Source organism: Melopsittacus undulatus, chromosome 3 (assembly GCF_012275295.1).
Source record: "Melopsittacus undulatus isolate bMelUnd1 chromosome 3, bMelUnd1.mat.Z, whole genome shotgun sequence".
Taxonomy (NCBI): Eukaryota; Metazoa; Chordata; class Aves; order Psittaciformes; family Psittaculidae; genus Melopsittacus; species Melopsittacus undulatus.
In genome coordinates this window covers 98,259,217-98,274,078 of record NC_047529.1, presented here as the reverse complement: position 1 = coordinate 98,274,078, position 14,862 = coordinate 98,259,217, and the positions used below count along the sequence as shown (strand labels likewise).

General features: G+C 36.8%; 1 protein-coding gene across 6 annotated transcripts in view; it reads right to left on the bottom strand.

The window, feature by feature from the left end:
- Window positions 1–14,862, bottom strand: part of LTBP1 (latent transforming growth factor beta binding protein 1) — a 188,229-nt gene that overhangs the window by 98,716 nt on the left and 74,651 nt on the right. For 5 of the 6 annotated variants that reach the window (XM_034060293.1, XM_034060292.1, XM_034060290.1 and 2 more), the window contains 2 exons: window positions 4,464–4,688; window positions 882–1,159 (listed from right to left, as the gene is read on the bottom strand). In XM_034060293.1, coding sequence (XP_033916184.1) covers window positions 882–1,159; window positions 4,464–4,688 — 503 coding nt within the window. The remainder of the gene's footprint in view (window positions 1–881; window positions 1,160–4,463; window positions 4,689–14,862) is intronic. The other variant, XM_034060295.1, reaches the window with a different exon arrangement.

Genomic DNA, 14,862 nt, shown 5'->3' with positions numbered 1-14,862 from the left:
AAAAAAATAAATTATTTTTCTAAAACCTCCCAAAAAATTTCAGCCTGAGGCCCACGTTCAGCTAACAACAAAAAAAAATCTCAAAATGTTAGATTTCAGCACAGTGATAAGCAATAAATCACAGGGTCTTGCTGACTTTTTAACAATCTGTTTACATATGAGTTTTTCCCCTCTCTCTGTATATTTACACAGATATGCAAAGATGATAAGGCTGTACCACTTATTAAAGTGCTTTCAAGAGCTGAAGGAAGATGTGCAACTTTGAGTAGTCCAATGTGAAAACTGATGCAAACATATTACTTTAAACTGAACTAAGATTTTATTGCTCTAGGAAACATTCCATTGGCTTTTCTGGGTTTTTTTACCCCATTCAATTGTCACATTTCAACAGATTCAAAATATTAGCTTACAAATACTGTAAAACATACGAAATTGTTCAATAGGAATTTTAATGAAAACTGTACCTCCTGGAAAAATATTGGCTGTTGAGATACACATGCTAAAAACCAAATTATCATAAACAATACAAGGTGCGGAAGATGGTATAACCTTAGTTGCTTAATCAGGAAAGATAAAGCTAGGATTTAAGTAGTGTTTTTTATCTGTAGAAATAGCTTATAAATAGAGAAGTTAGAATAGGCTAGAATAACCGAAATCAGAACGTCAGGGATCCAAGTCCACAGAAAATAAGAATACTAGCTTGAAGGAAAAGGATGTTCAGAACAATGCTGTCTTGTAACAATTTTATAGTCTCAAAATCATTTTCTTTTGGAAAATAATAACAAATGTGACCTTTCCCAGGGATGAGTGAAAAGTTTTCCTTCCTCTATAATATTGTTTTAAAACTACCTGTCTCAAAAGCCTCTGCACAATTTTCTTACCTGTGTCCCAACAGTCTCTTGGAAGCAGCGCCCAAGCTGAGTTTTAACTGAAACAGGAAACATATGAGGAATGGGTTGTTGATTTGTGTAAGCAGAATGTCCTTTCTGGGTCTTCTGATACGGAAGACCTTGGTAAGAGACCTGTGGATGTACTGGCTGAGGTACTTTCACTTTTTGTCCTGTTGATGTGCTGTCAATTCTTGAAACTTGGTGGATCTGAACTGAGGCTTCAGGGGGATGTTTCACATGGATATTCACTATGTTAGGAGGGAACTTCACTAAAATAATTGAAGGAAAAACACATAAGAAAAATTGGTAGTAAAATATGTCAAAAAAGGTACCTTAGGCACCTCTAAGACATTTACTTTTGTACATCAATTTTTACAGAGTGCCATAAAGGGAGTGAAATATAAACAAAGTCCAAATTTGGGGGTTAGAGGGAAGGATGAAAGAACACATAGACTCTCATTAACAAAGCAAGAAAATGAAAACTGCACACAGGAAAGAATGACATTATAGAACTGTAAAGACTGCTACAAAACATGGATGTCCAAATTGGCTTGTGTGACATTAATACTTGTGGTCACATTGTGTAATAAGAATCCCATTCAAAGTTCCAGAATTCAAACTGTACTGGGTTATTTTTGGATATATAGTAAGCTTTATTTTCTTTTTCAGATCCATCATCTTTCTCTGGAACAGAGAAACAGCTTCAGATTTCATCTCTTCACCTTTATATACCTGCCAAGTCCTGACTTTGCCCCGAAAGAGTTGCCAGCAACTCAACCATCTAAAATCACCACTCCCTTTGCTGAATTTTGAATTCAGGATTTGGCATATAAAGAGGGAGGAAATGTTTTTCAGATACTTCTGTTTTTAAATACAGTTGTAGTTTTAAGTCTGGTATATAGACTGAGCCCCTCCTGTCAACGTGATGTGCACAGAACTGTTTCTGGCCCACAAGCTTCTTTTCATTGGATGCCATTTAAACATGTAACTTAAATTACTGACAGGGGAGAGGGAATAGATAGGAGAGATGAGTACAAAGTTCTATAGTTTGTAAGCTGTGTAACAGTTAGCATTTACTGTGTCTGACTGGGTCTATCTAGTCAGCATGTACTGCACAGACTACTTGAGGCCAGCCAATCCATTAGACCTAACAGCCCTTTCAAACATCAAGAACCAAAAATTGTCATCTGACATACTGTTTCTACAATGCATACGGGATTGTTGAGTCTTCAGAATCATTTCCTTCACTCCAGGAGGCCAGACTGATCTTTGGAACTTGAATGGGCTTCTTAGGAACTTGATTTTCAGTTCTTATTTCAACCTCACAGCTCCACTTCTAAGGAAGTGTATTTAGTTTATTGAGGTGTTTTAAAATCACATAATTTTGTAGAGATAGCTTTTGGTTTTCATATTACTTTTATTTCTCTAGGAACATTTTTAGTATTAATCAGTCTCACACAGGAATTCTTTAAAAGAAACAAACCTATTTTTACTCTGCCCTGCATTGTTTCATTTATGAAAATATGAAAAACATATTGCGGATGAAACATCAGCAATAAAGTAGCAGAAAGTAGGCAAAATGTGGCTGCGGGGCCCTAACAGCTATTCATATCTTGCCTGTATCAGAAAACAGCCTTCAAGCAAAACTTATGCTGCATGATTTCTGTTACAGGTACACCCACAAGGAAAGGTCCGGTGTTACAAGGAGCAGCCGTAAGGCCCTTCTTAGGCTATTAGACTGGTTTTGCATAGTCTGTCTGTGAAAAGGACAGAACTCACCCCAATGTAACTACAAACATACATTTTTATGTATGAAGATGGATCCCTTTGATTAGTTTCTCCATCCAGCTGATAAATCTACAAAATATATTTGCCCTCAAAAGAAATCTCTGAATTGCACTGCTTTAATCCATTAATATACTTGGAGATGTTCAGATGCTTAAAACATCAAATTTAGGCTGGTTCCTCCCATGTAGTATTATTACCACAGTCCTCTCCAGGTCTTGGATCATTGCCTAGATGTGCCAATTATTTTTTATTTCTGCCAGCCATTTCAGGATAAAATGTTTTATTCTTTCCTTGAAAGAAAATAAACATTCCTCTGTCAACAATCCAACATCCGCATTTGGGCATGTAAAGAGAAGAAAAGGCATTGTGACTGCTGATGGTTCTGAGGAGGACTTGAGGGCCAGGAAAAAAAATATTTAAGAGGTCAGACTCTTCAACAATGAAAAGTCTTTTGTGTGTTTCAAGACAGCAACTCCAAATCTGAAAAAAACCACTGTGTCTTAAAATTATTTTATGGTCCACCATATTGTCTAAAATAATTTGCTCAGGAATGAAACAGTCACAGAAATAAATTGCTGCTTTGCTAAGTGTCTAGGTAATTATAAATTACATTCTCCTTTCCCTCTCCCCCCCCCCCCCCCCCCCCCCCTTTTTTTTTTGTCTTTTAGAGTCAGAAAAGTTCTGGGTAGCTTTAGGGACTAATACTCCATCATGTCAGTGGAAAATATTTCCCAGTGGATTGTGTAGCAGTCCTTAGAGAACAAATCCATTGAAAAGATGGAGCAGATACTTGAAAACGTTTATAAAACATTGTGTTTCCAGGAGAATACTGTCAACACTTCCTTCACAGCTATGTCCCTTTCTGGAAACAGAAATACTACATTAGATTACTTTTTATCACAAGCACACAAATAGTTTGGCCGCTTTTAGCAAATTTGACAAGTTGCCAAGAACTGAGCCTCCTCACATCTTTCCTCCATATATTTTGTTTTTACTCAGAGGTAAGAATCTTTGAGAGGTAACCATAAGAACACCCTTGACAAGAAAGAGAAAGCAATCTGGCAAGTCAAACAAACATTATTTGCCTGGACAAAATGTGATTAACATTACAGCTTTTCTTATTTCTGATGCTCTGCCTTCTTCACAGCATTAGCAGTAGGAAATCTGTACCGTTTTTATATGATATTGTTATATGACCTGGAAAGAATGTTCTATTTAATTGAATCATATCATGGCCTATCTACACTAAAAAATTCACCACAAAACTAACTTATAGACTCTCCCAAGTGATATAACAAAGATAAACATGGATTGTAGTTTTAATTTTACATTGCTTTAAATTTTGTTATGTTGAAAAGCATTTTCTCTTCCCTCCCCTAGAAATCAAAAAACTATGTGCTACTTTCTATCTAGGTATAGTGCAATTTATGGACTCTGTTCAGCCAGAATCATTCTCTTTTACAACATGCCTGCACTCCTGGAACAAGGCCCCTGCATTATCCTTAGACTCTGTAATCTGCATTAGATTCAATTGAAAGCAAATTAAATTTGCCTATAAACTCTTTTCAATAGCACTGTTATTGCCTATTACTTCAGCCAGTAAGCAAAATACTTTCTAGTCATTCTGGTGAGCTCATGACTTAAGTTGTGTGTCAAGATTCACACTAGGTAGACAGATCATTGTCTTTACTGATTGGATACCTAAGATAAAATTAATTAAATAATATCAATAAAATTAATAAAATAAACTCTAAAGGAAAAAATGTCTATCAAGAAAAAAGTTACCTTTAACACCTTGCTGTCCAGACATCGTCAGTGGTAGAGTATGAGTAGAGTGGATAATTTGTGATCCTACAGCCTTATTCACCTGTTGTGGGTGATGGTAGAGTTTTTGAGCATTGGCAGTCTGTACAGGGATCTGACAGAGTTTACCAGTGTAATTAGGAGGGCACTGGCATTTATCTCTAGAGCTACACTGGCCTCCATTCATGCACGGAAGGTGGCAAATAACTGAAATTAAAAAAGAAAGAAAAATTTTGTTAATGACTTCAGCTTTAGTGTTGCCTGACCACATATCACACACAAGTTGAATATAAAATGAGTAAGGCTGGGCCTTTCATTCCTAGAGCATCTAAGGAATGAATATTCATCTGACATGTGCTTTTAATTGCCTTGTGGTAGAACCACTTTCCTTCCCCTCCTTGTGACCTCTGCCTGTTCACACCTTCTTCCAATGACAAACCCTCTTTTTGATCTCTGCCTATTGTGCATCTTCTCTCCATGACAACCATGCTAATCACATTCTCCCCTTAGAAATTCTGGCTATTTTAGCTCATTAGGCTATTAAGCAAGAAGATAAATTAATGTACTGCTTGGCTGAACCTCTTAATCATAGTTTTGTACAGGTATTTTTATTTAGTCTGTTTCCAAAAATCCTGGATCACCTACACTTCACTGGAAGACTGTGGAAAAACTCACCAGGAAGTAGACAGTACTAAGGATAAATTTTCCATTTTCACTTTAAGCTTTGGTTGTACTCTGGAAAACCATGTCTTACTGAGTATCCAGATTTTTGCTTAACATTAAACTCTCCAATAAAACAAGCTAATTTGTATACCCACCCACCCAGATAATAAAAATATTGTGAGATTTTACTCAAATTATTTCAGAGACAAATTCCAAAGTATTAAAACATTTTAACTGCAATAGAAAGACAAGGGTAATTACTTCTGTACCAGCTAGTACTTGCACATTTACAACAATATAAATAATCAAATGAAACATGAAAAATGTCAACATCAAATGAAAACATTTCTTAACGCAGCTACAGACAGTAATAAGGCATGGTTCAGCACTTGCTAAAAATATGATGTGAGACTTTATAATCAACCATTATCTAGCTGAGCTGTCAACATTTTCAAGAACTAAATGATGTAAAAACAACAGAAAAAAACACTGAGTTTTTGTGCAAGACAAACAGGTAATTGTTTGAGAAACTAAAGAATTTTTGAGAAATACCATACAGTGTCCATTTATCAGCTCTAGGATAAGATTCGGACTACAAATAAATAAATAAAAATCTAGACTTTGCTGTAATTATGGCCTTTTGCTGGACTGCTTGCTCAGTCTATACTGAACTACAATAAAAATGAGAAACTGGGGAGAATGCAAGGTAATTAGGAACTGAGTACTTACTATTGCAAGTAGTGTAATCTCTGGACAGCCACAGCCTATTGCCATTATTAGTAACATAAAACGTCAGTATTGGAAAAGATACCCTTGTGTTGCGTGTTGCAAGAAGACAAAGTAAGGCATTCAGCAGCTCAAATGTCTCCAACCCAGCTGTGTAATTCATTTGGCCCAGAAGCAATGCTCAAGAAACAGTGCAATCAGCTCAGCTCATCACGGAGCACCCTCATATTGTATTGACAGGATCTGGAACGGCAATGCCTGATTGCCAAATAGGTCTACACGCAAACGTAAACAGCCAGATTTGTTCTTCCACTCTGTTCTACAGATGTGTATTTAATATTTTTCTTATCTCATATTTTCATTTCATATAAACTGACTGAAAGTACTTCAAGCTGTAGCACTCTGCTAAAAGGCCTAGTTGACTTTGGAAGGCTGTTGACACTAGTGCAGGCTTCACTTTCCTGGGTGCCAGTGCTGTTGGGATTTCACCTGAATGAATAGAAGACATCCTTACAGAGTGGCTATTACTTTAGGGCAAAATGGAGGATTTTTGATAGCAGCAGTAATCAAAGCCTGACAGCTACTTGTCTCTCTCTGGTATCATTTCTCCCTGAGCAGCCATAAATGAGAAGGTTCACTGCAATGGCAACGACATACAAAGAATTTTAGGTACTTGTAGAGTTCTGCCTGAGCAAGGTTGAAAGCTAAGGTGATTTTCCTGCAAAAGTAACATCACACAATAAAACAGTTTAAAGTAGCATTAAGGGGACAGCAATTTGGTGTTTTAAAGAAGTACAGTGAAACAAAGGCAAATAAAAATAGTCTCACTGAGGGATGCCTTGAGTACAAGAAGCCTATGTTACAGGTCTTCTTCCCATCCTTCCTGGACTGAAGGCAACCAGGTAACATGCAAAATCCAGCTTTTAAACAGTATTGTTATACCCAGTATCTCCACCAAAATACATTAATTTCTTCCTAACTCCTGTTTCTGTAAATCAGTGGGTGCCTGGAAGGCCATGTCACATGCATATCTCTGCATTACAGGACAGTCTTCAGGCTTTCCTCTCCTGCAGGAGTCCACTGGGTAATGAACGGGCATGTGAAAAGCTTGTTTCCAAGCAAAAAATACTAAAAGTGCTAAAAAAATGGGAAGGTAAAATGCTGATAGAAAAGAGTTCATTCATGTCCCTTTTTGTAACTGTTTGCCATGGATATTCACACAAATAACTTGTGCAAATAAATGCCACTGAAAGGTCTAGTATGAGGTAAAAAAATTAGTGGCTCAGTATTTACATAAAACAGAAAATAAAAATTCCAAGCTGCCTACATCATCACATGATGAAAATCAGTCAGCTGATTTCTGAACTGTTATATTGATTTACATCTCTTGAAGGTTTGGCCTAATGTATGAGGAATGAACTTTAAATAAGAATACATTAAATCTATTCTGAGAATATAAAATTCAGTAACAAAATAAATATTCTGAAATATACAATTGTAAGTTACATTCAGCTGTGTAAAAAGAAATAGGATACGATCACCAGGCTAAACTGAAACCTTGTTAATCTCAAATGGTAAATATTATGAGAACTTTTAGAAAAAGAAGAAACACTGAAAAACTATCTGATAATTTTAAATAGAGAACATGCACACACTAATTGAGGTGTTTCCTCATGTAGTTTATAGCCAGGAGAAAGGGCTACATTTGATTACGACACAGGCACACACTTCAGCAGAGATGGAATTACACACGGACCATTTGAGAAATGCGAACTGAAGGAAGGTAAGCCTCCAAAAAGGCAGAGGAAGGAAACACTACATTTCCTCAACAAGGCTATGTGAATCTCAGGTTAATAAAGACCAAAAAGCCCTGGGGAAAGGACCACTTAAGATAGGAATAGGATACAAAGCCAGGGTATGTTTGAACAGCTCAGTTTCTGATGAAAGTTTCTTGATTTGTTTTGTTTTGTCATTGAGGTTAAAGAACTTAAACAAACAGAATGGCTGAACACTGCCAGAGGCACAGGGGACATTCCCAACAAAAAGCAGACCCAAGCGCTGTGAGAAACCATCAGAAGATACTGGATTGCCCAGCTGTTGTATGTTCACAACTGGCATTCAGACGAAGGGCGCACTGGAGCTTGATTCTTACTAGGCTGTTGCCATTACCTCTGAAAATAGGAGGAAAAGATAAAAATATCCATCAGGATGTGAAACCCTGTAGCTGCTCAAAGTCTGATCAGAATGTGGAGATAGGCATGTACAAGATTACAAGAAATTTCAGATAACACAGGAGTATATCTCACAAGCAAAATAAAATATGAATGGAGCTAAGAAAGGCAACATATTTGTCACTTAGGTCTGCCATAAGCCAAGTCTCTCAATTGTCTCTTAAGGATTAACCAACATATGATTGGACAAATTTAACAGTATCTTTATTGAATGAATATATAGCCTTTAGAAATGTAGGGACAGGTTTAAATGATTACAAACACACTAAGTATTTTTGCTGTCCTTGGGCAATTAATTGGTAATAACAAGCTCTGATTTCTCTGGCATCCAAAGGCCTTAATTCCCCCCAGCCTGCAACAGCTTGTTGGGTATCACCGTTCAAACTGAGTCAAACAGAGAAGGTGTGTTGAGATGCTCCCACAGGGAGTCTTTAAAAGGCTGAATGCATATCAAAAGAACGTTTGCCATGTGAAACCTGATAAAGCAGCCATGGCTATGAGTTGGAAACAGAATAGGGCATGAAATCATCAACAAAGAAACTAGGAAACCACTGATATTCAGTTTGTCCATGTAATTACATCATCTAATTTGTTTTCAAGGTACACAAATAACCTTGAACAGCTCCAGATTAATATAATCAAGCCCAAATGTTTTTATTTAATCAAAATAATGTGCAACAAAAATTCCAAGTACCTAAACCCGCCTAATCCTTAAAAATTAGCCCACACTTATCCAAACAAGTCCTTTGGATGGATGGAAACTCCCTTCCTGTAACTAGTGTTGACTGGTTTTGAAATGTTCTTCATTTGACTTTCCATATTCCTTTTCTTTTACACCTCAGGGCACATGCAACTTTGTCTCATTTTCCCTCACCACTCTTTGCCTTTTCTACTTACATGCTATCAACTATTCAATTACATCAAGCAGCTAAGGAAAACCTTAAACTGCTCAATAGACTACAATATTTCTACTGGATGCATCACAAATCAGCACATTAATTTTGTTTCCAAGTACTACACAGTTACCCAGCATTACAACATGCCCCACAGCTGTTGGGTATCTTTCATCCATGCTGTTACTAAGCACATAGAAAGCACAGGGACTAGCACACAGTTCCACCAATTTTTCCACAGGAAAGAGAGGCCAGGTACTGAAGGGAAGCACTGCCATATGCAACTTGTATTTCAACAAATCTAAAGAGAAACATTCTATCCCAACAACCAAACACAATTTTAAAAGTAAATCTGATCGTAAGAGCTCCAGCAGCAGATGAAAAATGCCCTTTTCTGCTCACCACTGAAAACAGAAAAGTGATGCCCTGCTCATGTTTATAACCTAGTTACCACCCACAGATTCCTTGTTGCCTACAACTGCTATTCCCTGATCCAAACTGCGAGGAGAGCACCAGACTCGGTTCCACACATAAGCAATCCTCTAGAAATGGCTAGCCTCTGATACTCCTGAGAGAACAGTCAGGGTGGGTAACAAATGGCAGTATTCCATGGGGGATGAGCTTCCCATCACTGCACTTTTAAAATGATATTTCTAGTATTCAACAAGAAAGGAAAAATGCTTTAAAGGTCTCCTCTGGTTTCCTTTGTTGAATGCTATTCTGTTCAAAAACAACCGCTTAAGAGCTCTGGTAGATTAATCCCCTGTAATGCATAATAACGTGTAAATATATTTTGAAAGATGTGTAAAAGTGTTTTTGGAAAATCAGCACAGAAAATGTGGATAGAACAAGAGCGCACACTTCTCAGCTGGGTACAAAGATACAAAGTATCAAAGTAAAGATACAAAGTAAAAAAATACAAAGAAAGAGCTGTCATATAGAAATCTCTCTAGTAAATAGCTTCATTTGGTTTATTGCTAGTTTAACTAGCCCTAAGTTGGCTTACACACATACAAATTCCCCCAAAATGCCACGAATTTAAACATGTAATATTTTTGCATTGAAAATTGTAAATTAGCATGAATGACAGACAATAGAACATCATAGGTAAGTGGCATATTTTTAACATCATTACTTCAAAGTACATTTCCTTATTAGTGGAGGCTGGTTTTATCAGACTTTATGAATAGCATGATGAATAGAAGCACCAAAACCTAGTTTGGTTTTATATTCCCAGGATTTCATTTCTCCTTCTTCTGTTCTTCTGTGGTTACAACTATCATCAACATAATATATTCAAAGCTATTACGTATGTTTCTTTGCATATGAACTCCCAAGTTAAATTTCACAAATAATGCAGTAGTCACTTCAGTGGGTGCATTAACATTCACATTTGTTCAGTGAGCAAGAAATAAAACAATTGGAAATATTCAGAAGTGGGGGAAAAAAATATGCTTTATACCATTCAAGGTGGCATTTTCCATTATGCCAGACTTCCAACTAGAAAATGATAAAAAGGAACTCTATCTAATGTGCTCCCTTATACTGTCACCTTCACACTGCTTATCAGTAGATGTGCAAATATTATAACAAGGATCTTATGAACCAATTTCTCCTCTGAATGCTGTAACACTTTAATAGAAATCATCCTAAAAGGCTGAGCATGATACTAAAGACAATTCAGATGTTTCCTCTGGAAAGAAATGAGATCTGCAATATTGCAGGAAAATATTTCAAACAGCAACCTATCTCAAACCTAATGGTATGGTAAGAAAAAATATGAATATGCAGCTGCTAAACTGGGTTCTCAACTATACTGTGAACTAACATGATCACTGACTTAATTGCAAATTGTCCTATATTTTTAAGCTATTATTACCAAAGATCTTTAACAAAGTAACACACTGCCACTTGGGAAGGGAATCCAGAGTACTGCTGTTTATCCAGACAAAGAAACCAAATTATTGCCAAAATAAACAAGCTTTGTGGTGTTATTCCTGCCTGGATCATGCACGTTTTCTGGAGAATCCAAAAACCCACAAAACAGAAGCCTCAAGGAAAATCAAGAGGTAGCACAAAGGACAGTCCTGAAACAAATTTAACACTTTCAAAATACAAACTTTTTTGCATATAAAAGTTGTTTTCTGTAGGTAAAATTATTTTCTTACATTTGCACTGCTAAAGTGATTAAAAAAAAAAACACAACACCAGGGATAAATGCAGAATGATAATATTTCTCAGGAATTACATCTAGTAACAGAATAGCACCTCTTTCTCCCACAAAACAATATTAACTCTAAGCTGCGTTGCAGGGGTCATTTTGTTAGTTTGCAGTTGAGTGCATTATGACATTTTAAGACTGTTAACATTAAAGATATAAGCAAACATCAGAGTCCAAGTATGAACTCAACTAATAAGGCATTCTTGAGCAAGAAATGAATCACATTCAATTGACCACAACCGTCTTCATGCCACTCTAACCCAGCTGCAACCACATTTGACTCTGTGAAGAGGTCCAAAGCAGCAGGTTGCCTCTAAAAATCCCAGAGTAAGGAGATCTATGTAAATGCCACATACAGATGTACACATGTTCCTTTAATAAAAAAACTACTTCTTTATCCAGAAACTACTGATGAGGATACACAAGTCTTTGGATATTTTTTAATTTTTTTCCTGCCAAGAGCACCCTAAGCTTCTAAACATTATAAAAACATAGGGCTTTAAAAACTGATTACGTCTGGGGGAAGACAAACTGACCTAGAAATGTAACACTAACTCTACTGTATAATGGCAGAAGAGATAGAATACCCATATTTCAGAGTGAGGAATCCAGGCAGAACAACTAAGGAGAAGAGCTTTAGCCTCCATCTGCTGCTGGTGGTTTAACACAGCATTTTTTTGCCAGTCTCCAAGGACATGCAGGTTGGTGCCTTCCTTCTTCCTTGCTGAACCATGAATGAACACTTACAAGAGTAATTAAAAACTTTTCACACTTTTCTACCCTATTTATTCCTAATCAATTCTACTTTAAATGTTTGCTTGTCAAAGAATCCTTACTGAAGACTTAGAGAAAAACATATGTATTTTTGAGGACTAGATTCAAAGCATTGTTATTAGTTTGAATCAAATCTCACAACTGAACTCACTGAGTTGAGAATCACTGAGTAGAAGAGCAAGTAGTAGTCACTAAAGCTGTCTGGACAGGCATGATTTTACACTTGAAAATATGCTGCCAAGAATCTTGGGGAATTGCACTTGCTCTAGAAGAAGTCTTCCTCTCAACAGAGACAAAGAAAAATTCCTGAGCAGCCTTCTCTTTCAGTCACTCTCCCTACTCTACGAAATGCCATGCTGCCCATATTAATAATTTTAAAAAAGAGACATTGCACTAAAGAAGCTCAATAGCTGTTATCATGTCTATTGCAAATTTGATGATTTATCAGTTCTGTTGGTGTATGTTTACATTTGTGAAGAAAAACCTTACTTATATGTCTGTTGTAGCCATGACCATTTTCAGGCTGCAGTCATACCATTTCATAAAATAAACTTCCTGAACTTTTCCATAGACAAATATGAATTTTCTTTGCACTATGCATGTTGAAAACATAGTTCCAAAACCAGGAATTACAGCAGTGTGGGGCTTTTTTGTTGGTTTTTTTTTGTTTGTGGGTTGGTTTTTTTCATTCTATTGCGGATGTAGAATAATATACTCATAACAAACAGAAAACACTAATAAAGAAAGACTCCCTGCTAGAATGCAATCTAGCTACTCTTCACTGCTGTTCTTACAATTCTGGAAGATGTATCTTTTTAAATGAAAAAGTACTTCACTAGTTCTTCTCAAACTCCTCCATGTATCACTATCAACACCAAGCTTTAACAAATCACATAATACCTTAGAGCCTAATTAGAAGAATGACTGTGATGCTACATAGTGCAGCACTACATGGCAGTTACCAAGGAAGACAGCATCACAAGATCAGATTACCTACATCTTAAGGCACTTTATATATTCATATCTCCCAACAGCAAATCTGCCATTTAAAATTCATTCTCTTAGCTGAGACTGTACTGTCTCAGCTTCTTAGTTCATCATTATCTCCATGAGTAATTGAGCTTTGTGTGAGCTGCTGAAAGGTTGCCCAGTTATTAGCATCACCTAATGGCAGTATCAACTCACCATAAATAATGCAGTACCTAACAAATTAGGTACAGACTAGAAAAGAAAAACTGTCTACTTATGGAAAAAGTGTAAGGGATGCTGTCTTCCATGAGGATGGAAAGCTGTGAGATACCATCCAAGGAAAAACAGAGTCATTTAGGTACTCCCTTAGTTTTCTGTGTCTGTATTAGAGTTGAACAAATTTCTAGATCTCCACTGCCTGTACTGTAAGTTTCAAAATACACCTCATACACAGATGCTGACATTTAAGCTGTTGCAATCTACATGCTTATCCTACTAGATATCAGATGTTTCATTATGAAAGCATACCAATGGTGGGGTATCATTCTTTAATGAAGACTACAGTATCAACTATGGGAGATGCTCATACTGAAGGCTGGGGAGCAGGTTCAGATCATAAAGGACAAAGCTGCAACACATTTTAGAGAAATATACTTTTAAAAATACCTTTAAAATATCAAAATACTTGGTAACCATCAGACAAAATGGCAAAATGTCCCAAGAAACATATTAGCAACTGGTCATGCCTTTGTTATGCTAAGGTTCTGAAAACAACAGAAACAGCAAAGCTGACACTGGCCAGGTACATCAGCATCCTTACCATTTCTGAATAACATTTATTTAGCTGACAGAATAACAGGTACTTAAGCTAACATTCACTCCATTTAATTTTTTGTGCCTTCTTGAGCTAAGTTAGGTGTGTTGTTTCCTGATGTTTCCTACTCTTTAACTAAAGAGGCTCACCCAGCAGGCCATTCAGGCCATCCATAGGCCAAGCTGCCATGAAGGTGTCTCTCATCACCAACTCAGCTCCTGACTCAGGCACCTCAGTAAAATTTCATGAGTGGGATGAGTCCCCCAACCTTAGATCCAAAGGGTCTATGATCACCAATCCACTGCATCCCATACCACAAGACATCCTCCAATTACAAAATTATGTTTAGAACAGAAAAAAGAAAAGCCACAAAAAGTGTAGTCATTAAAACAAAAATTCCATCATTTCCAAGTATCAGGAGACTGCTCTCTGATTAACTTATCACAGTGCTCATTTTTGTGTGAAAAAGTTTACGAGAAGGATGAAGTAGGAATAGATTCTTTCAAGTGGATACCCATTAACATACAAATAATAGCTCATAATCCAGACTTCCCTGAACTAGTTAAAAAACATTAGCTATCTAAGATTTTCTGGCACTGGCTACATCACAAGAAATTGGAAAGTTTTCTAGGGAGTTGACCTTGAGGAGGTGACACAATATAAATATATTGGGAAGGATATTATTCAGAGTTTGAGTAATAAATTAGATCATAGGAGACCAGCAAAAAGCAAGAGACTCAAATCCTGGAGTTCTGAAGGAGTAAAGGAGCAGAGTCAATGCTAGTGAGTAAGAAGGATAAAGGTTACTCTGCAGAGAATGTACAGTTGGAAAGCTATTAAAACCCATACCATTTCAACACTTCTCACTTTGGTTCTTTTAACAATACATAATAGTTGCATAAACTGTTGCACAAGCTGTGTGAACCTAAAACATAGTCAGCATTCTGACTGGTCACGTCCAGTTCCAAGCAATTAGACCGTGCACCCAACTCCCCTGAGTTATGCACAACCCCATTGACAAGCTTCAGGCTGCAGTTGTACCTGATCCTGTGTGCTGAAAGGTACAAAAAAAAAATCCCTTTGCCCCCAT